At 46.8% G+C, this 23367-nt stretch overlaps 1 protein-coding gene across 2 annotated transcripts in view; it reads right to left on the bottom strand.

Moving 5' to 3' along the window:
• Window positions 1-6164: 6164 nt before the first annotated feature.
• Window positions 6165-23367, bottom strand: part of LOC116990905 (discoidin domain-containing receptor 2-like) — a 51539-nt gene continuing 34336 nt past the window's right edge. For both annotated transcript variants that reach the window (XM_033049039.1, XM_033049040.1), the window contains exons 9-17: window positions 22482-22697; window positions 21738-21892; window positions 20171-20369; window positions 18830-19074; window positions 18136-18257; window positions 17307-17504; window positions 12746-12980; window positions 11051-11200; window positions 6165-9734 (exon numbers count right to left, since the gene is read on the bottom strand). In XM_033049039.1, the coding sequence (XP_032904930.1) occupies window positions 9594-9734; window positions 11051-11200; window positions 12746-12980; window positions 17307-17504; window positions 18136-18257; window positions 18830-19074; window positions 20171-20369; window positions 21738-21892; window positions 22482-22697 (1661 nt within the window). In that variant the 3' untranslated portion in view covers window positions 6165-9593. The remainder of the gene's footprint in view (window positions 9735-11050; window positions 11201-12745; window positions 12981-17306; window positions 17505-18135; window positions 18258-18829; window positions 19075-20170; window positions 20370-21737; window positions 21893-22481; window positions 22698-23367) is intronic.

Below are 23367 nucleotides of genomic sequence, written 5' to 3' on the forward strand. Positions count from 1 at the left end.
TCTTGTGTGTCTCCACGGACGCTGCCAGGCCCAAGTGCTCCTCGCACTTTCTGCTTTTATGTAATACTTGTCAGCATCTGCATTTTCCTACTTCTCTAGTCAAGGAAGGGGAACCTCCCGGTGACCAGGGCAGTGCCGTGCAAGAGCAGGCCCGGCAGCTGCGGTGAACAAGAACAGACCCGACCACCCACGAGCAGGAGAACGGAGCCGGTGGCCGACACAGTCTAAGACCCAGGGACCTGTGAGAACGAAGACCCAACGGCCAGGTGCGGTGGCGGGCCTGGTTCGCCGTTGCAAAGAAGGGCCTGGTGGGCCGCTGCCTGCGGGGGAAGCTCGGAGGTCCCGAAGTCCGGAGAGTTGAGGAGGGAACCACTGGTGGCGACGGATGTGAGGAGTGGGCTGGTAGGAGAGGGACCGGGGTATTGCCTCCAGCATCTTCAAGGTCGGCTGCAGGAGGCATAGGAGGCGGTTGGCGGAGGAGAGGGATGTGGAGGCGCAGGTTCTGCAGCAGCCTGGGGGTACCTGGATCGGGAGCACTCCGGTACTTCCAACAAGTGAACCCGACTTTGGACTGTTATTTTTCTCTTTGTAAAAGGCGCCAATATGTGGCAACTGTGCATTTGTAATTGTGCAAAAGAATGTCACTGTGTTGTGCATATGTGACAGTAAAGCACCGTGGGCGGCATGGTGGCACAGCGGTAGAGTTGCTGCATTACAGCGAATGCAGCGTCGGAGACCCGGGTTCGATCCCGACTACAGGTGCTGTCTGTATGGAGTTGTGTACGTTCTCCCCGTGTCCTGCGTGGGTTTTCTCCGAGATCTTCAGTTTCCTCCCACACATCTCACATTAATTGGTTTGGTAAATGTATAAATTGTCCCTAGTGGGTGTAGGATAGTGTTAATGTGCAGAGATCGTATCTCTAAACTAAACCATTGAGCCATCAAGCCTTTGGTTATTATTCAGCCTGGTCAGAACACACAGTGCCCATGACATTGTGATGGATCTGAAGTGATTGAGTTGGAAAGTAGTTTTTTAAGCTGAGCAGCCTCAAGAGTTGATTCAATGCTAATGCAAATTCCTTAGTTGTGACTGTTTCATCAACCTGTAGCAATTGCAGCCAGAAAAGGGATTACGGTTGAACGCAGGTTGGACTAGAGCTGGAGTAGGGCTGGAGGAAGGATCTGATTGCACTGGAGAGGGTGAGGGAGAGGGAGAGGGGGGGAGGGGGTGTTCACCAGGATGTTTTCTGGGAGGAGTATTAATCCCCAGATTCTACTAGTCACCGACACATTCTCTGAGAGTGATTTAAGGTGACCATTTAACCTAAACCATTGGGATGCAGAAGGAGTACTTGGAAGAAACCTGTGCAGCCCCAGGGAGAAAATGCAAGCTGACAGCACAGTAGATCAGCGTACTGGAGCTGTGAGGCATCAACTGTACTAGCTGTACCACTGTGGTGCCCATCTTATGTACCACTGTGGTGCCCATTTTATATACATCTACCGAAGTTCCCTTCAGCCATTTCCCCCCCCCACCCCACCAAAGTAAACAGATCGATCCTAACAAATCTATCCTTGTAACCAGCAATCGGTCCTTCAACCTCTTTCTCAGGAAGCATCGTGGTAAATCATCTCTGGATCCTCTCTAATGTGTCCACATCATTCCTATAACGTGCTGACCAGTATTGTACACAATTCTCCAGCTGTGGCCAGATTGGTGTTTTAGAAAGGTTCAATATTTCAACCCTGGTTTTATATTCTGTGCCTGTTGATAAAGTCTACAATAGTGTACGACGTATGAACTGCTTCCGCACGTGCCCAGCCACTCTCAGTGATAGATGCACACGTATCCTCAGATCCCTCTGCTCCTGTACCCTGTTTTTAGAACAGGATTATTTATGCTTTATTCTTCCTACCAAATACATTGCCTCACATTTTGCTACATTAACTGACTGTTTGCCAGTCTACACACCTGTTTATATCCTGTTGCTATTACCTCTATCACTGTTACCTCACAGTTTACTACTTTGCCAAGTTTTACGTAATCTGCAAATTTAGAATTGTAGATTCTACCCTCGGGCCTATGCCATTAATGTAGATCAAACCAGCAATGGGCTAACAGCGCAGGAGGCTGAGCTCTCCTGCCATGTCTCACCCTCACTAATAATAATCTGCAAGGTACAAGTGTCAGAAAAGACACAGCATCCACTGACCCAACTTGCATTGATGTCACACTGTTGAATCTAAGCTAGTGTTGAGATTCTCCCACAGACCCTGCTCACAGAAGCCCCATTATTTATCTACATGGACCGCCACTCCCAGACACTGCTGCACTCCAGGGTGGCTGCACACTCGTTACATCCCATGCATTGCAAAAGTGACCGCACTTCAAAAGTACCCCGCTGGTGGTAAATGCTTGTGGGTGTGAAAAGTGCTTTACAATTGCAAGTGTGTCCGGATGTGATTTAGATGGTCTGATTCAGAAATACAAACTGCCTTCCGCGTGGACGACACACTGTTAACAGCCTTACCCTGGCTTTGAAGAAAGCTTCACTGGATCTCCCAGGACTAGTCATGCGCACTCGATGGCCATTCACTGTCTCCCAGGTGAAACAGTCACTTGTGTGTGAACAATAGGGGGGGTGGAATTCTGGTCAGAACCACAATGGCTTGAAATTCCACCAGACTCCGGGAAACTACCCAAACATTCCATCCCACCCCGACTTCAGATTTCGTGCAGTAATTCAACACAGGACAAAATACCGCGGATTTGAAAATCTCTCACCGAATCTTCAATACTCCAGCAAGTCACGTTCAGGTTTCAGATTCATCAGCCGGTGAATACGTTAGAGAAGGCAGGCTCTGCTTACATGCTCGCCCCTGTTGAGGTAAGAGAGTCGAGGAGGTGGTGGAAGGACTTGCGGTAGCGTGATGCTGGCATCTCTGAGGAAAGGTTGGTTGTCGAGGGTGAGGATTGGGGGTAAGAGGTAAGAAATGTCAAGGGGTCATACTACCTTGGGGAATAACAGCTCCAGATTCAGGGACAGTTTCTTCCCAGCTGTTATCAGGCAACTGAATCACCCTACCACAACCAGAGAGCAGTGCTGAACTACTACCTACCTCACTGGTGACCCTTGGACTATCCTTGATTGGACTTTGCTGGCTTAACCTCGCACTAAACCTTATTCCCTTATCATGTATCTATATACTGTAAATGGCTCGATGGTAATCATGTATTGTCTTTCTGCTGACTGGTTAGCACGCAACAAAAGCTTTTCACTGTACCTCCGGTACACGTGACAATAAACTAAACGGAAATGAGGGGAGGGGCTGTGATGACCTGTCCGATCCCCATCACTATCACCACCTGACCGGCCGGAGGCAGCCTATGATCAACACAACTAGCAATGTCTGCTTCCGGAAAATACCGGAAGTACAGCTGGAGTAAACTGAGGCCGCAGCCAATCGTGCCACAGCTGGGTCCAATCAGTGGTTATCGGACCAATTCACCTACACCTCGTGTAAGAGAGAGAGAGAGAGATAGATAGTGATGTCCTCGGATATAATCCAGCATATAATCCTCCAACACCTTCGCCCCCTCCAACAAGATCCCACTACTGGCCACATCTTCCCATCTCCATCCCTTTCTGCTTTCCACAGAGACCGTTCCCTCCGCAACTCCCTGGTCAACTCGTCCCTTCCCACCCAAACCACCCCCTCCCAGGTACTTTCCCCTGCAACCGCAGGAAATACAACACCTGTCCCTTTACCTCCCCCCTCGACTCCATCCAAGGACCCCGACAGTCTTTTCAGGTGAGGCAGAGGTTCACTTGCACCTCCTCCAACCTCATCTACTGTATCCGCTGTTCCAGGTGTCAACTTCTCTACATCGGCGAGACCAAGCGCAGGCTCGGTGATTGTTTCGCTGAACACCTCCGCACAGTCCGCCTTAACCGACCTGATCTCCCGGTTGCTCAGCATTTAACCACCCCCCCTCCCATTCCCAATCTGACTTTTCTGTCTTGGGCCTCCTCCATTGTCAGAGTGAGGCCCAGCGCAAATTGGAGGAACAGCACCTCATATTTCACTTGGGTAGCTTACACCCCAGCACTATGAACATTGACTTCTCTATCTTCAAATAGCCCTTGCTTTCCCTCTTTTTCCATCCCCTCCCTCTTCCCAGTTTTTACTGTCTCTGACTACATTCTATCTCTGTCCTGCCCACTCCTAACATCAGTCTGAAGAAGGGTCTCGACCCGAAACGTCACCCATTGCTTCTTTCCAGAGATGCTGCCTGTCCCGCTGAGTTACTCCAGCATTTTGTGTGCACCTCCGATAGAGATAGATTGGTAGATAAGATAGATAGATCGTTAGACAGACTGACACTATTTTTTGACATTGGAAATAAAGCCTATTGCATGAGTTCATCTTATGAGTGCCAGTGTAGTTATTGTTGATCCGCTGTCATGACTGACGCCACAGTCTGAAGAAGGGTCCCGACCTGAAACGTCACCCATCCTTTCTCTCCAGAGATGCTGCCTGACTGAGTTACTCCAACACTTTGTGTGTATCCACAGGGGGTAAAACAGAAGGACAGGGAGATGTAAAGGTGAGTACTGACAGAATAGGGGCGAGAAGATAGGGGAGCGTGTAGGGAATGATTGAAGTTTATTGGGGTGATACAAGTCTGTAGGGGGGTAGCAATAGAGGGAGTAGTGAGGTACATGGCTTTCCCTGCTACTAATGGAGGGGCAAATTTGACTGGAGAATTTTGTAGAGTTTTGGACAGATAAGGTAACAATGATATAGGACAGAGTGAAAATGTGGTGGAATAGTGCCTTAGTGAAAGGTAACTTGGTCTGAGAATCCTAGACGAGATACAAATGAAAATACGGAAATCATGGCTGTGCTCCATCCAGTGTACAGCAGCAACTGAAGAGAACAGCTCCAGGGTGAAGATTGTACAGAGCTGGTCAGGGGAGGCGGAGGAGTGACTTTATGACTACTTGGAGTTGGTAGATTGGGCAATGTTCAAGGACTCCGCAATGGCCCTGAACAAATACGCACGTTTGTTACCGACTTCATAAGGTAATGTGTAGAGGAGGGTATTCTTCCCAAGACCATCCAAGTGTTCCCTGAACCAGAAGCCTTGGATGAACCAAGCGGTCCAGAACCTAATGAAGACCAGATCTGCGGCGTTCAAGTCAGGAGATACAGGGTTGGACGATGAGTCCAGATACGAGTCTGGAATGCCATCAAGAATGCAAAGTTCTGAATCGGAGGCTCATAGACACTTGGCAACTGCGCCAAGCCGTGTACGCTAGCTACCACTTCCTACTGCGTGCTCAGTCATCACAGAAGATAATGGGAACTCCCAGAACTCATGGACAATAATAAAGCAAAAGTGAAAGAGCTGCAGGAAATTAGCAACCGCAAAATAAATAGTATCTGTGAGATTCAAAGCCAGATCCAAATGAATTTCTAGGGGCTTATGGCCTGCCTTCCAAAGTTCTCAAAAAGCTACAACCTCACAGAACCAGAGACAGATTCTATGTTGACTTCAGGTGCAGTTTGTATAGAATATGTATGCTCTCCCGGTGATTAAGTTAAGATTGAAGTCAATGTGGGAAGTCTGGTCTGTGTGAAGGACTCGGCTACATCTAAAACTCTCAGCACTTTCTTGCGGTCTTGGGCAGAGCTGTTCCCAAACCAAGCTGCGATGCTTGGTCAGCTTTAATAAACTTTTTTGCTGCCTTGTCAACTATGACGAGTGGCCAGCACCACCCTGCCTCTCCAAGGTTTAAGTCAGACCCAAGGAACATAGACCAGAAACATGGATCACTGAAGTTTGAAAACACGTACTTCCAGATTCAGGGACAGTTTCTTCCCAGTTGTTATCAGGCAACTGAACCATCCTCTCACCAGTTAGAGAGCAGTCTTGACCTTCCATCTACCACATTGGTGAACTTCCAATTATCTTTACTCTGACAATTTTGCACTTAATTTTATACCCTTTATCCTGTATCTGTACACAGTGGATTGTAATCATGTATAGCCTTTTCACTGGCTGGATAGCACGCAACAAAATAGCTTCTCACTGTATTCGGTACACGTGACAATAATAAACAAAACCTACATGCAGGTACAGCACACAACTAGAGAGGTAAAATGTACGTCAGTCTTTATTTCAAAAGGATTTAAGTACAAGAGTAAAGAAGTCTCACTGAAATTGCACCATGAGTAACTATGTACAGGTCTGGTCTCCTGACCTACTTGCAATAGAAGGAGTGCACCGAAGTTCACCAAACTGATTCCTGGAATGGGGGCAATTGTCCTCTGCGGAGAGGTTAAAGAATCCATATTGTCAGGAGGTTGGAAGAATTATCCCACCGAAACATAAAATAATTCTTCCGGGGTTTGTCAGGGTGGATGCAAGCATGATCTTTTCCAAGCTAGAACCAGGAATGTGCTGTCAACAACAGATATTAATGGTTCAGGACGAAGATGAGAAGATCTATTTTCACTCAAAGGGTAGTGAATGTTTAGAATTCCTTACGCAAGGGTGTGGATGCTCAGTCACCAAATATATTCAAGACTGCTATCTATGGGCTATTAAGGGAATTGAGCATCAGTGCACAAACGTGGTGCTGAGGTTAATGATCGTACTGATGGGCAGAGTTGACATGAGGGGCTGAATGATCTGCTACTCCTCCCATTTCTCACCCCCCGCCCCCCCCCCCCCCAACCAAAGCCTATCTCTCCCCATTCAGCACACTCACACTCCTCATGCCTTTCATCACCAGTGAAGTTCTCACTCCGTATAACTGATAATGGCCCAATGCCTGGCCCATCTTTATGGACATAAACAGAAGCTGGAGACCATTGGACCTCTTGTTTCTGCTCTGCCGTGCACTATAATTGTCGATTTTTTACCTCAGTGCCACCTTCCTGCATCGACTCCTTAGTCTTTAATTCCCTTCACAACCAGAAACCTATCCGCTCTCCCGAGCTGCCCTGAAGCCTCTGTGATCTCTGTCACTCGCACCCCTCAACACTAAAGGGATTTCTCACTTCCATCGTGGTTGGCTCCCTTGTTTCCTCAAACTCATGGGGCCTCCCCTCCATGTTGCCCGAGGCCTGTATCTATTGCGGTGTTCCTCAGATGCAAACATGAGCCGCTGGGTCGCTACTTTCCTCGAAGTTTAAAGACATTTGGTTTGTCTCCGAATACTCTTAACAAACCTCTGCAGTTGTACTGTAGAAAGTTTCCTGACAGGTTACATTGCCAGCCCTCTACACGTGTGGCTTGTTTCCCACGCACCCACTGAATCAGGAACATCCCTCTCCTTGTGTGGTGTCTGTTGCCAGTGACTTCCCAAACTCTGGCTCCAATGGTACCTCCCTTTTAGTTAAGTTTAGTTTAGAGATACAGCGCGGAAATAGGCCTATCGAACCCGCGCTGACCAGCGATCCCCATACCCTAACACTATCCTACACACTAGGGACAATTTACAATTTTATCAAACCAATTTAACCTATAAACCTGTACATCTTTGGAGTGTGGGAGGATCACCTGGAGAAAACCCACATGGTCACAGGGAGAAAGTACAAAATCTGTATAGACAGCACTGTCAGGATCAAACCCGGGTCTCTGGCGCCATTGTGCCGCTCAATTTATGGGACCATTGCTGATCTCATTGAAATCTTTTACGGCTCGACAAGTTGCATGAAGGAGGATGCTTTTCCTGTCTAAGTTGTCTAGGAACAGTGGTCTCAGAATAAGGGCAACCATTTAGGACAGAGATAAGGAGCCATTTTCCCACTCCGAGAATGGTGAGGCTTTGGAATTTTCTCCTCCAGAGGACAGTGAATGTTCAGTCATTTAAAATAAGAGACGAATAGATCAACTAGTTACTAAGGGAATCCTGAGATTTGAAGAAGGGTCTTGACCCGAAACGTTACCAATTCCTTTGCTGCCTGACCTCCTGAGTTGCTCCTGCTCTTTGAGTCTATGCTGATATTTGGAAATGGGGCAGGAAAATGACACTGAGGTAGAAGGTCAGCCATGATGAAGGAGAGAGTAGGTTCGAAAGGCCGGATGTTCTGCCTGACCTGAATTAACAGCACAGCATGGGGTGCCAAGATGCTCACTGGGTTTAACTGAATGAAGTGGGGCACCAGGAACAAGAACAGGAACAGGCCATTTGGCCCTTTTTACCTATTCTGACACTCAATATGTTCCTGACTAATCTTTTACTCCAGCGCCACTTTCTGCATTAACCTATCTCCCCAATGATCTTAATGCACAGATTTTATCCATCTCCTATTTGAATATGCCCATGATTAATCCTCAGCAGCAGCACTGGAGAGGTGAATTCTGAAGATCCATTACCCTTTGGGTGAAGACATTCCTTCTCCTCTCAAGCTTCAATAGCTAACCTGTTATTTTCAATGTGGCCCTGGTGATAGGCACTATGGCCAGGTCTAACGTCATACAGCATCAACACGGTTGACCTACTGCACCAATTGTCTCAAAACTCATCCTCCCAGCCCCCCGTTCCTCACTGGGTCCACACCCCGTATGGATTGCTGTCTTGGACGTAAGGTAGAAGTGTGTGACTTCACCCACCTTCAAGGATGTTGGATGTCCGGTGGGGAAGGCTTAGTGAAATGGAAGCAGTCTAACCCAACCCCTCGCCAACTTTTCAAAGAGATTGAACCACCGCCCCCCCCCCCCCCCCCCCCCCCGAAGCTTCCGCTGCAGGAGTCCAGGATCTGTGAACAGCTCTCACATTAAAGTCACCAGCGTTGAAAGAATGCAACATCAGTGCAGATGCAATATGCATCAATTGTTTTGTCAAAGTGTCAGTCGATCAGTCACTTGTGGAAGTAGCCCATCATTAGCAACATGCCATGTCAACCGCAGACATCCCACTGCTTGCCACTCATTGCACAGCAGTCCATCGCATATAAAGTACAATCTGTCCTAAGTTAATAAACTGTGAGCGCAGCACCACCATATTCTCCTTTAGGCTGATGGACATCTCCTCACAAGTTACTGGGGAATAGTGTCTACATTCTTAGGTCTAAGGCACATCTGTCACCAGGTTCCCCACAGGTTTCTCCGTCCAGCTACAACTTGCAAACCCCAGTGTGAGGAGACAACATCATCAGAAGGAGACCAGTGTTTGTCATTGCCACAGGGAATGATAGAGAAAAGTAGTCTTGTGTGATAAAGCGTTGGCCTTGTGCATGTCTCTTGGCCAACTTCAGGCACTTCCAGCCTGAAACTCCCAAGTTCTCAAAATGTTTAAGCTTCCTCAATGTACTGACACTTGGCCAAATAATCCCAGCCCTGATACATTCCTAATGCCTCGTCCCTTGCTTGGAGAGGGGCCGTCTTGAGCCAGTTATTGGCCATTTTGTCAGTAGACAGGAAGCAGTGCTGTTAGAGAGGCTCGAGCAGGAAGTGCACAAAATAATGAGCTCATCACAAGTAGCCACCATTGGCCAATTCTTGCACCAGAGATGGCAGCGGCGAAGAAGATGAATTGTCCATTGGTGTGCAGAAGCAATGGCCGATAATCCAACAGCTAGGATCCATTGGCCAGCTGCTGCTGCAGGAAGTGGTGGATCTGCTCAAAACTCGGCCGGTCCTTGATGTCTCTGCTCCAGCAGCTGATCATTAAATCAAACATCTGATTCGAACAGTCAACAGGCTGATGCAGACAAATCTGTGCAGAGAGAAAGAGAGTACAGAGTGGTCAGATATACTCGATCAGCTCAAATCCATCCTCCCTTAGTTAATGCATATAGAAACATAGAAAATAGGAGTAGGCCATTCGACCCTTCGAGCCAGCATATGATCATGGTTGATCATCCAAAATCAGTACCCCGTTCCTGCTTTTTCCCCATTCCCATTATTCCAAGAGCTAAATCTAACTCTCTCTTCAACACATCCAGTGAATTGGCCTCCATTGCTCTCTGTGGCAAAGAATTCCACAGATTCACAACTCTCAGGGTGAAAAGGTTTTTCCTCATTTCAGTCTTAAATGGCCTACGCCTTATTCTTAAACTGTGACCCTTGGTTCTGGACTCCCTCAACATCGGGAACATTTTTCCTGCATCTAGGCTGTCCAATCCCTTAAGAAATTTTATGTATAATTGGGAAAAAATTAATATTAAAAATTTGGAAAAACCCAACAACCCCCCACAATTAAAATATGGATTATGGAGATGTCTGAGACCTTACACTTGGAAAAAATTAGACTTGTCTTAATTGACAAACCAGAATTATTTGATAGAATATGGTCTCCATTTATTGATTTTCTGAAAGGGTGAATTGGTCCAGCACGGAAGCTTGACTGAAACTTGAATCCTGGATTGGAAGAATAATTACACTTTATAATCTACGGACCTATCTCCAAAATTGTGTTATTGGTAATTTCTCTTCTTTTCTATTCTTTTTTCTCCCTCCCTTCTTTCTATAGAAATGGGGAAAAAAAAAAAAAAGATTTTTTATGTTTCTATAAGATACCCTCTCATCCTTCTAAATTCCAGTGAATACACGGCCAGTCGACCCATTCTTTCATCATATGTCAGGTGATGGGACCTTCTGCCCAGATCCACCGTCATTCCTGATAAGAAGGGCAGGTGGGCTGGGTAGTTGGGCAGTACTGCTGCACTGTTGGATGAGCTATCTTTTGGATGAGACATTATCACAAGTTCTAGTTGATCTAGGTAATGTAAAAAAATATCCAATGGCATTTTCTAAAAAAATATATAATTTTCCTGTTATTCTCATCAAAGCTTTTCCTGATCCAATACCGTTAAAACGTGATTTATCTTCTCTTTATCAAAACTTTATCAGTCTGCAGGATGTTGCAGTGCATAAATTGACTAGCATGATTTTTACATTATAAATGAGACACGATCCAAAAGCCTACTCCACCGGCTGTGAAACATGCTGGGATTTCTGTGCAAAGCATCAGGTCTCACTTATTTCAGAGACAGATGATCACAATGTTTCAGATAGCACTTCATATTTTACCTGTCTGCCCTGATTGCGGAAGAATTCTCCGGTATTCACGATGACTTGCTCGTCGGAGTGCTGGGAGTATGGCTGCTCCCTGCAGAAGGTGAACATCTCCCACAGAGTGACTCCAAAGGCCCACACGTCACTGGCTGTGGTGAACTTTCCCTGTAAAGACACGTGTTGTGCTGAGTGACAGTCTTGTCAGTGTGTAAGCCCCTCCCCACCCGTACTCGTGCTTCTGTTATCACCTGGTCGACCTCTAGTCATTCCAACCGCCACAAACCTCCACTCATCCTAGACTCGGATCCCCCTCACCTCAATTTCTTCAAAGTGAGTTCACCCACAAATATGTACTTGTTCATGTACACTGGCAACACCTCAGACGTCTTCAAATTCCCCTTCTTTGATCCTCTCCATCAAGGGCCCATCTGGGTTTGCTCTCTTCCCCAGTTCCCACTCACCACCAGTGGCCGGGCTCTGGGATTCCCTAGGCCTCTCGTCTCTTCAAAGCTTACATCTTCGAGCAAGCTTTCTGGTACCAGGATCTTGACCCTGGGTTGGCCCTGTGTAAGTCTTTCACTGTTCATAAAAACTAAAAAAATTAGGAGCAGGAATAGGCCTTTTGGCCCTTTGAGCCTGCTCCACCATTCAGATGATCAAGGATGATCATTGTAATGCAAAACCCTGTTCCTGCTTTCTCCCCAGATCCCTTTGCTGTTAGTACTGTGTCCGATCCCTTCTTGTACATATATATAATGCTTTGGCTTCAACTGCTTTCTGTAGTGGATAACTCTACAAGTTTACACTGGGTGATGAAACGCCCGGTCATATTAAATGGCTTAACCCAACCTTAGACGGAGGCCCTGGCCATGGACTGCCCAACCATCTAAGCTGAGTCCCATCAGGAATTTGCGTTTCTATGAGATCTCCTCCCAAGCTTCAAAACCTTAATGAGTATCAGCAAAGTCAGCCCAATCTCTCTTCATACATCAGTCTCAACAATGAGTCGGGTGAATCTTCACTGAATTCCCATCATAGCAGAAATATCTTCACTCATTTAAATGGATTAAAACTGTACTGAAGTCCTGTACAATTTCAGAAAGACATCTCTGCTCCTATACTCAAGTCCTCTCACTATGAAGGCCAGTATAACATTCATCCTCTTAAATGCCCACTGCATATCCATGCTTAGTTTCATCAACTGGTGCACAAGGACAGCCAGCTCTCATTGCACTTCCCTATTTCCTTACTTCTCATCATTCACATAATAACCTGCCTTGCTGTTATCGTCACTGTGGTGGGTTATCTCATGTTTCTCCACATCACATTGTACCTGCCTGTGCATTCACCCACTCTCTCAACCAGTCCAAATCGCTTTACAGCCTCTCTGCTTCCTCCGCACAGCTCACACCCAGCTTTGTGTTGATTGCAAACTTGGAGACATTACATTTAATTCCCTCATCCAAATCATTTATATTCAGATGTACACACTTGAATTTGGAATAGTCAACATATACTTGGAATGTATATACTTCCGATATATATAATTCATATACTTGGACTTGATACATTGCCCTGATGAATCACCCTTCTCCTGACACTATCCAAGGAAGAATATTCGTCCTTCTTGTACAAGGTGGGACTCCAAACAAATTCATGGAATATTTGGGATAAAAACATTGGGGGCAGCAAATCGTCGCCTGCACTCACCAGCAGAATGCTCTCCCATGCCATCCACCGGATGGGCAGCACAGCGCGGCCCTGGATACGGTAATAGTCACCACTGTACAGGTTGCGGCTCATGCCAAAGTCGGCGATCTTGATAGTGTAGTGGTTCCCCACCAGGCAGTTGCGTGTGGCCAAATCCCGGTGCACAAAGTTAAGCGAGGAGAGGTACTTCATGCCTGAGGCAACCTGTGTCATCATGTGCAGGAGGCAGCGGTAGCTGAGGGACACGAGAGTAAACCGTGAGCAACTAAGCCAGCAACAGGCACAGAACCAGTCTGCGGGCACATCGTTATCACCTTTGAGTTTACATACAAAATCAACATATATTAATTTAATTCTTAGGTGGTATGTTGAGCGATGGTGTCACTTCTTCTCCTTGTCCTTACATGATGTATTAAAGCATAGACACCATTGACCTCTGGGTTTGAAAGCACCACCATAGGGGCCATGCCATTTTCTCAATGCTACCATCGGGCAGGCGGTACAGAAGCCTTTAGTCCCACACCACCAGTTTTAGGAATAGCTACTTTCCTGCAACTATCAGGATTTTGAATCAATCCGCACAACCCTGAACTTATCTCGACAAAGGTCCATCTCTTGCACGACCATGGACTTGACTTTGTTAGACTATAGAGATTCTGCATGGAAACAGGCCCTTCGGCCCACCGAGTCCACGCCAATCACCCCGTACACTAACAATATCCTATACACTCAGGACAATTTAACCGATGTCTTTGGAGTGCGGGAGGAAGTCTGAGCACCCGGAGAAAACCCACGCGGTCACGGGGAGAATGTACAAACTCAATACAGACAACATCCATAGTCAGGATCGAACCCGGATCAGTGACGTTGTAAGGCAGCAGCTCTACCGCTGTGCCGCCTCTAATTGTGTTTTGCACTAATGTTCTGCCTTTTTTCTTTTCACTGCCTTGCAGAATTTCTGTGGAATTCCTGAATAATTGATGTCTATGTTTTTGTGTGCTGTGTGAGTAATTGCATCTGCACTTGTACTTCTCTGTACTTATGCTTGTGCTGATAAATTCAACTTGACTGGAATTATTAGTCACTGAACACCCCATAAATAATTGTTCCTATAACCTGAAACTACAAATTTCATGCGTCATATTTTATATTATTATTTTCTTTTTCCTTGTGACATGGGAGGTTGCCATTCAGCACATCCAGTCACTGCCAGCTCTCAGAGCAATGCCATCAATCACGTTCCTCTGCTTATTTCCCTGTCTCCTATTTTCCCTCACCTCCCCGTCAGCTCACACTCACCCACACACTAGAATATCTTGCAGTGAGCAATGATCCTAACAACCTAACTTGGAAATGTCAGAGGAAACCTTGCAGTCACAGGAACTGGTGCACACTCCATATAAATAGTTCTGGAGGTCAGGATAGAAGCTGGACAACTGGGACTGAGAGGCAGTAATGCCGATTGCTGTGCCTCTGTGCACTCACCTCAGAGAGTGCATGGTGATGTTCCCAGCAGTTCCAGGATTCTGCATTGCTACAGATTTAGTAACCTGGGTTCAATGTGTGTTGTTATATCCCTGTTCTATAGAATGATACAATTGCTATTTGCTACCACATTTATTGTTCATGTTTTGATATCTAATGCCCCTGTCCCACTTAGGAAACCTCCACGGAAACCTCTGGAGACTTTGCGTCCCACCCAAGGTTTCCGTGCGGTTCCCGGAGGTTGCAGGTGGTTGCCGGAGGTTGCAGGTAGTGGAAGCAGGTAGGGAGACTGACAAAAACCTCCGGGAACCGCACGGAAACCTTGGGTGGGGCGCAAAGTCTCCAGAGGTTTCCGTTCAGGTTTCCTAAGTGGGCCACGGGAACAGGAATAGTCCATTTTACCCCAAGAATCTGTTCCACCGTTCAACAACATCACACCTAATCTGTAACCTCACTGCACACACCTACCTTTGCCCAACATACATTGACTTCAGATTATAAATTAACAATTGACCCACATCGAATGACACGTGAGACGGACATTTCCAAACTGCATGTAGAGTTGTTACCGAGAACCACCATTCAAAGCCCTGGCTTCAATCTGTATATTGTTTCTCCCGTACGTAAACTCCCATCCAGTAGAAAGTTTCTCTGTATTCAGCCTTAAGACCTCTTGTATATCTTTAATCTGCAATCAATTCTTCTGTAACCCCCTGAATACGAACTTGTAATTTATTTGAGTACAGCTGGTGCTATAGTCTGACCAACATAATCCTCAGGGCATCGTATCCAGGGCTGTTGTCATAACCATTGTAAATATTTTGTTCTGACTGAAGACATTTGGCCAAGTTAGAATCTATTTGGCATAGTTTTGCTCATTTACTTAATCTATAACCATTCTTTTGAGTTTTATTCTTTCCGTTTAACTGTTTAGACCACCAATTCTTTGTGTCATTTGCAGATATCAAAATGTAGCTGCCTTACCTATGAACCAGCCATTTATAAATGTAACAAATAGTTGTGCCTTGACAAATACCCTTTCAGTTAACCAGCGGTCACAATTGTTGTTCACACAAGGCAGGGACAATTTCTACTGTATGTTGGGATTGTCCGATGAGGAAGGGCGAAACAGATCAGGACACCCATCATTGGAATTGAGAAGAATCAAAGGTGATCAACCAAAACATTGGGGTCAAGGAAAGAGCGTTCACGTCGCGGCCCTGTTTCCACCAATCTTTCCACCGCCACGCACAAGAAGCACAAGAAGCAACAAGACAGACACCATTGTATGCAGATGCCGAGAAGTGTGTTCAGCTCCGACTGAACAACTTCTAATCTTGTGTGTGGACTCGATAAGAAGAAGAAGAACCAAAACATTTCACATTCTCAGGGGACTGATCAGGGTTAATATTTCTTCTCTCTAAACAGTTCCAGAACTTGAGATTATGGTTTTACGAATCAGTTTAGTTTAGAGATGCAGCGTGGAAACTCTCAAGGAGAGGTGAGAACTCATAGTCATACAGGGTGGAAACAGGCCCTTCAGCCCAACCAGCCCATGCTGACCAACATCCCCCCATCTACACGAGTCCCACCTTGCCTGCATTTGGCCCACATCCTTCTAAATCTATCCTATCCATTTAGCTGTCCAAATATATTTCAAACATTGTGATAGGACCTGCCTCAGCTACCTCCTCTGGCAGCTTGTTCCTTATATCCACCACCATTTGTGTAAAAATGTTGCCCCTCAGGTTCCTATTAAACTTTCCCACCCCCCCCCACCCCCCCTCTTCAACCTATGTCCTCAGTTTCTTGATTCTCCTACTCTGGGTAAAAGACTGCACATTCACCCTATCTCTTCCAAATACTATTTGGAACCCCTTTTAACTCGACATCACGTCCAGGAATTTAAGTTCCTGGGAGAGTTGGGACTAATTATTTTATGCATTCAATTAAGAGCATCAATTTCATATGAAAATGCAGCATCTCATTCAAAACCACCACCACCTTCCCCTTTGACAATATTACATTCTTAGTGAAGAAACCTTTAGTTTCTGAACCTCAGATGAGTTTGTTTGAGACAGAAAACAATGCCCCTGCACTAGTCTGAAAAAGGCTTCCGACCCGAAATGTCATTAATCCTTTTTCTCCAGAGATGCTGCCTGACCCGCTGAGTTACCCCAGCACTTTGTGTCTATCTTCAGTATAAACCAGCATCTGCAGTTCCTTCCTGCACAAACACTACACATTGTTGGTTTTCAGAAGAGATTTTCAGATGATATTCTGCTCTGTCCCCTATTTCAGAGGTAAACAAAGTCTTGGTCAATAATCAACTCTCAAACGAAGGTGTCATTTCTGAACCAATGAAGACTTTGTTCAGAACGCTGTTGCTAGAGTTCTAACAAAGACCAAAAAATTTGAGCATATTACACCAATTCTTAAATCCTTACATTGGCTCCCTGTATGTCAGAGAATTGATTTTAAAATCCTGCTGCTCACCTATAAATCACTACATGGTTTAGGGCCAAAGTATATCACTGACATGCTTCCACTATATAAGCCTTCTAGACCGCTAAGATCTTCTGAAACCAATCTGCTAGTGATTCCCAGAGTACATACAAAACATGGGAAAGCAGGATTTAGTTACTATGCAACAAATAGCTGGAATAAACTTCCTGAAGATTTAAGACTTGCCTCAACTTTGACCACTTTTAAAACAAGACTGAAAACTTTTATGTTTACTTTAGCTTTCAGCTAAATCTTAACTACATTGCACTTTTAACTTTTGCACTTTTTATAATGCATTTTTAATTTTGTTTTTCTTTTCTTTTAGTTCTTCTATTTTATTTCATTTTATTATTTCATTTATTGTATGACATGTTTTTATGTGAAGCACTTTGAGTCTGCCCCGTGTATGAAATGTGCTATATAAATAAAGTTGCCTTGCCTTGCCTTGCCTTGAGAGGCCTCTTTGAGGCATCACAAGGATTAAACAAGCAGGATGGCTTCTCTCCAGGACCCATTCCACTCCCATATCCACTGCACATTGTTTCGTCCCTGATCGGTGACTCACTCCTACCTTACACTGGGGAGGTTGTTTGCCAAGGTGAAGTGGTTCTCCAGCACCCGTTGGGAGAGGAACTGGTTCAGGTCCCCGTTCTCCATATACTCAGTGACCATGCAGAGTGGGTCGTCACGGATACAGATTCCAAGGAGCCGGATGATGTTTGGGTCCTTCAGCCGCGACATGATCTTCACCTCTTTGAGGAAATTATTCCTGGAAGGGTGGCAGAGTGGGTTAAACGGGAGCAAACAGCTGCCAGCCCTGCTCAATGCCAGCACCCACCACCTTACCCTGCCCCACCTATGCTGACCACTCCTGCTCTACAGGACACCTTTAGTTTAGTTTAGAGGTACAGCGCGGAAGCAGGCCCTTCAGTCCACCGAGTCCGCGCCGACCACTGATCACCCCGTATTATCCTGCAAACTAGGGATAATTTACAATTCTTACGAAGCCAATTAATCTACAAACCTGTACGTCTTCAGAGTGTGAGAGGAAACTGGAGTTCCCGGAGAAAACCCACACGATCACGTGGAGAATGTACAAACTCCATACACACAGCACCCGTAGTCAGGATCGTAAGGGCACAACTCTACTGCTGTGCCACTGTGCCACCCTTTTTCCCCCTTTGTTTCTCACAATGCTGGCTGGCAAGGTGACAGGAACGATCCCTGAGGCTCAGGAAATACACACATCCTTTGCCTGTGACTAGTCTATGGGCTCCATGACAGCTAGTTTTCAGGTGTATCTCAGGCCCAGACTGCTCACCTGCCAAAGGGGTAAACCCACTGCCCTTTGCCTCTCTGGCTCATACCCCATCAGGGGTGGATGGCACTGGCGCAAGTACCTGGCATGTGTAGTGGCATCTGATCTCAGCATCTTTACTGCCACCAGTAATGAACTGCGTCCAGTGTTGAGGAAATCAGGCTGCGAGACGTCGTGCACACTGGTGGCTTCGCACAAGTGGACCTGCGGTGCAGAAACAGGCAGTGTCACTCCAGCAGTGTCAATTGGCAATGTCCGAAGGAAACAGGCATCCCTTCCTCCATTCCCTTCCACCGATAACCCCCACCCTCACCCTCACTCCCACCCCCACACCCTCACTCCCACTCTCACCGACAACCCATTCTCCCCTCACGCCTACACCCTCTCCTTATCAATAGCCAACACTCTCACCTCCACCTTTATCACACATCCTCACTCCCCGATCAACAGCCCATGCCCTCACTCCCAATAGCACAACCACTCACACTAGCCTTCACTGCACATCCACCCTCATCTTTCTCAGTAACCAACTGATCCAAAACTCTCATGTTGGCATTCTTCTTATGAACTACTCTTACCAATCCCTCTTGCCTTTACTTAGCCCAAACTCATTCACACTAACTCCCCACTCCCTTCACCCCACCACTCATACACTTGTCTCCCCCCTCCCCGCCCACCGCCCACCAGAGAGGGGATGGTCGCTAATCAGTCTCATTAGGAGCAGGAATTCTGTGCAAGCATAAACCACAGCAGCTTGTGGGTGTGAAAACACTCACCTCACCAAACTGGCCCTCGCCCAGCTTCTCCCGGAAATGCAGCTGGTGTCGGGATATCTCCCCCACGCTGAGCTCTTTCTTGAGGAGAGAGTCCATGGCCAGCGCTGGGACTGCGTACGTGTTGTTGCCCGTCATGCCCTGCAGGCTGACGATATCGGCCTCTGCGTAGTGCGACACCATGCTCTGGAAACCCTGGTGTCTGGCGCCTTTTGTCAGGTCAGGTTCTGCGTAGTCCCCGCTGCAGACTGAATAAAGGACTGAAGGAAGTATCAGGCTATCACTGAGATACGACGGAGCACCTTCCTTGGTTCACTCACCTCCCTCCAGTTCACCAGCGCCCGCTCTTCCCTCCTCAGGTCACTCCCTCTTCTCAATATGACATTGGCACGGGCAATAATGGTAGGTTGGAGAACAAGAGCAACAACCAGTGATGAGTCCCAACCTGAGACGTCACTTATCCCGAGATGCTGCCTGATCTGCTGAGTTACTCCAGCACTTTGTGTCCAACCAGTGGTGGGCAGGACAAATCAGAGGATGGGCAGCAAGGGAGATTTGGGTCTAATTATTTTATGCATTCAATTTATAGTGTCGCCTTTATCTGTACCTCTGGATGAACAGAGTCCATGCTGGATTCCATTCAGGAAGCAGCTCGTCAGCAACCGGGAGAAGACACTGACGAGGTTCCCAGACAAGACCTTCCTTGCGGCAAACATCTGGGAGAACCTTTTTGCGCAGATAGACCAATCTCCTTTCTTGCAGAAGGTCATGAGCACAGCACCTGATGGGGTTGTGCACCACACATATTGTCAACAGATGGACCCTATTGGCATTAGACTTCTAGGCTCCTTCCTTTCAATTATTTGTTGCCACTTTGGCATTGAAACGAAGGACATGTATGTGGGCAGTGTGCTGGTGCTGGTGGGAACATGGGCCTGATGTGCAGCTGGAAGTGGGGACAGTAACAGGTGCCAGGTGTTCATGCTCATAAGTTCTAGGAGCAGTATTAGGCCACTGGGCCCATTACGTCTACTCCGCCATTCAATGGCGGCTGATCTATCTTTCCTTCTCAACCCCATTATCCTGCCTTCTCCCCATAACTCCTGACACCCATACTAATGGAGAATCTGTTAATCTCCACCGTAAAAATGTCCATTGACTTGGCCTCCACAGCCGTCTGTGTGCAGCAGGAACGGGAGGGAGAGGAATCCGATGTCCAGCTGGTGTACATGAATCGGGAATGGGGGCCGGATGTGGAGCTGGAGCGGAGGAGGGGGAGGGGGAGGGGAACAGGGGCCAGGAGTGCAGCCGGTGCTGGCAGATTTTTGGGAACATGGTACTAACCCGAGTCCTCTGCACTCTGAGGAAGCTCTGGAAGCTTGTGCAGCAGCTTGGCAGGTTCCTGGTACTCCAGATCCAATGGAAACACACTCTCGTAAGTGGGATTGGTCTGGAATATCTGAGTCTGGTTGTTAATGACAATGGCATCGTCATAATGGGACAGGCGCACACTGACGTCCTCCTCCAGGATTTTCCGTGGTGCCTTGTGAAATGAGCAGAGTATCAGACATGGACCGTAATAAGCCATCATGGCAATTGGCAGAGTGCAGCCCACAATAGATAACACAGGAAGGACCATAACAACCCACCCAGGCTGGATCATGAAAAGTCGTTCAAGAAACGGATGGAATTAAAGGCTGATAAATCCCAAGGACTAATGATTATTAATGGTTTGGAAGAGGTAGCTTTGAGATGGTGATGAATTGCTCATCTTCTTCCCTTGATTCTAACAGCCCCGTTGTAGATTGAAGGGTGGAAAATATGATCGCATACTCTAAGGCAGGAGGGGGAGAAAACAGCAACTCCCTGACTTAACCAGCTTAACACCTATGGTTGAGAAAATGTTGCAAACTATATTGGAGAAAGCAGTTTGGAAAAAATAACGATTAAGCAAAAGCAGCATGAATTTATGAAAGGAAAATCTTGTTTGGCATCTGTTGGAATTCTTTGAGTAAGTGACATGGAATAGATAAAGGGAATCAGTGGATGTGATTCAGTGGGGATGTAACACTCAGAAAGTGGGGAGAGCAGTTAATGTGTCAGGTCCAAAAACCCTTTGTCAGAACTGGGAAAGGGAGAAAAACACGTTTTCAGTAGGAGAGTAGATGGAGGAGGGATGGATGCAGGCTCAGTGGCACAACTATCAAAGCTGCTGCCTCACAGTGTCAGAAACCCAGGTTCAATCCTGACCTCCGGTACTGTGTGGAGTTTACACAGTCTTCCTGTAACCATGTGGGTTTCTTCCCACAACCCAAATATGTGCAGATCGGGTAGATAAACTGGCCACTGTAAGATACCCTTAGTGCATGACTGTGAGAAGTTGGTGAAAACAAAATAGATTGGTGTAAATGGTGTTTAACTGTTGGCACAGACTCGACTGTCTGAAAGGCCTGTTTCTGTGTTAAATTATTCCAACAAAGAATATTCATCATGGGGTGAAATCAAATGTGTTAATGTAGCAGTTGGAAGCTGATTATGCTTCTTTGTCAGTTGTTAATAGTGGGGGAAAGGGAGGGCAGTGGTGGGAGTGGGCAAACAGGGAACACAGAGATCATAGTCCAGGGAAGGGTCCCGATCCAAAACATCATCTATCCTCCAGAGATGCTGCCTGACCCGCAGAGTTACTCCTGTACTTTGTGTCCTTATGTGGAGTGGGCGGGCAGAAGAGGGGATGGGGGATGGAAGGCAGGCAGGGAGGGTGGGCCTGGCTGTGGTAAGATAGTGGGGAAAGAGGAGGAGTGAAGAGGAACGCACTTTCTCCAGTGGGGATGGGAGATAAAAGGGAGGTAGGGAGAGTGGGCCCGGATGTGGTGAGATAGTGGGAGAAAAGGAGGAGTGATAGGGAACGCACTTTCTCCAGGATCCTCTTCCAGTACTGTTTCCACAGGATGATAATGATGATGATGAGGAGGAGGAGGATGATAGTCACCAAACAACCGATCAAGGTGGAGGTCTTGCTGTCCTCGGCCTTGTTCATCCTGATGATAGTGGGGGAGGACGAACTGTCTGCAGAGGGAAACAAACAATGAACAGTGCAGGGCAACGTACAACATAACCACTGACCACTCCCACCACATCAACACACACAGACGTTACAGCAGACAGTACGCAGAAGGCGGCATGATGGTGCAGCGGTTGGTTGCTGCCTTACAGCGCCAGAGACCCGGGTTCGATCCTGACTACGGGTGCTTGTCTGTTCGGAGTTTGTACGTTCTCCCCGTGACCTGCATGGGTTTCCTCCAGAATATCCGATTTCCTCCCACATTCCAAAGACGTATAGGTTTGTAGGTTAATTGGCTTGTTATAATTGTGAACTGTCCTTTGTGTAGGATAGTGTTAGTGTGCGGGGATAGCTGCTCGACATGGACTCGGTGGGTTGAAGGGTCTGTTTCTGTGTTCTATCTCTAAACTAAACTAAAGGAGAGATGAGAAGGATGATATGCGGGGAGACTGGAGATAGCAAGTGAAGGAGCAAGTATGGAAAGGGCAGACTTTATACAAGGAGGGTGCAGAGTGAACCAGGATATGTCAGTGAGTCTGGTGTGTGGAGACAGTGACAAGTGAATGAGTGCTGCAAACATCAAGAAATATTTACCAAGGCCCAGAGTCATCAGACCACTAGGAGTGCTTGTGACAGCAGGACTTAGAGATCCCTTCGCCGTCTGTGTGGGGAGAGAGCTGGTTCTCAGCTCAACCCCCAACCCTTGGGCTACGTCCAACTTGGGAGTACTGGGACTTGTTGGCGCTTGCGAGCAGTCTTCCCTCCGGTGAGGCTGAGAGTATTCCACCAAAGGATTGGTATCTCCAATGTCTGTCAAACAGAGATCAAAATAAATTACAACTCCATGAACGCTTTCCAACAATTAAAAAAAACACTTGTCAGGAGATGGAGGGAAGTGGAAACTTCAATGGTGCAGGGGTCAGCACCCACAGGAATAGAGTAAGGGAACCAGCAAAGTAACACAACATTTATAGGACACTGGGACAGGTACATGGATAGGAAATGTTTAGACGGATATGGGCCAAACAAACACACAGGTAGGCCAAGCAAAGAGCATGTTGGCCGGCATGGGCAAATTGGGCCAACAGGCCTGTTTCCATGCTATATGACGCCATGAAAGGAGAGATGAACAGGTTCACCATCAGTTATGTCTCAATGAGATCAATTCCTGCTCTCTTGAATTTCAGTGAGACACTGTCTCCTACCTGGTAACCCCTCACTTAAAGAACAAATCTGATGAAAAACCATTGCATGCTCTGAGGCATAGATTTGTACAGCACAGCAACGAGCCCTTCAGTCCCACTTGTCCATGCTGACCTTCATGCATATCACATTAATCCCATTTACCTGCAGTAGGCCCATATTCCTCTTGGTCTTTCCTATCCATGTACCATGCCTTTTAAACGTTGCAGTTCTATCTGCCTCTACCACTTCCTCTGGCAGCTTGATCCATATAATAACCACTCTATTGTGTGAAAAT

Source organism: Amblyraja radiata, chromosome 32 (assembly GCF_010909765.2).
Source record: "Amblyraja radiata isolate CabotCenter1 chromosome 32, sAmbRad1.1.pri, whole genome shotgun sequence".
In the NCBI taxonomy this organism is placed as follows: Eukaryota; Metazoa; Chordata; class Chondrichthyes; order Rajiformes; family Rajidae; genus Amblyraja; species Amblyraja radiata.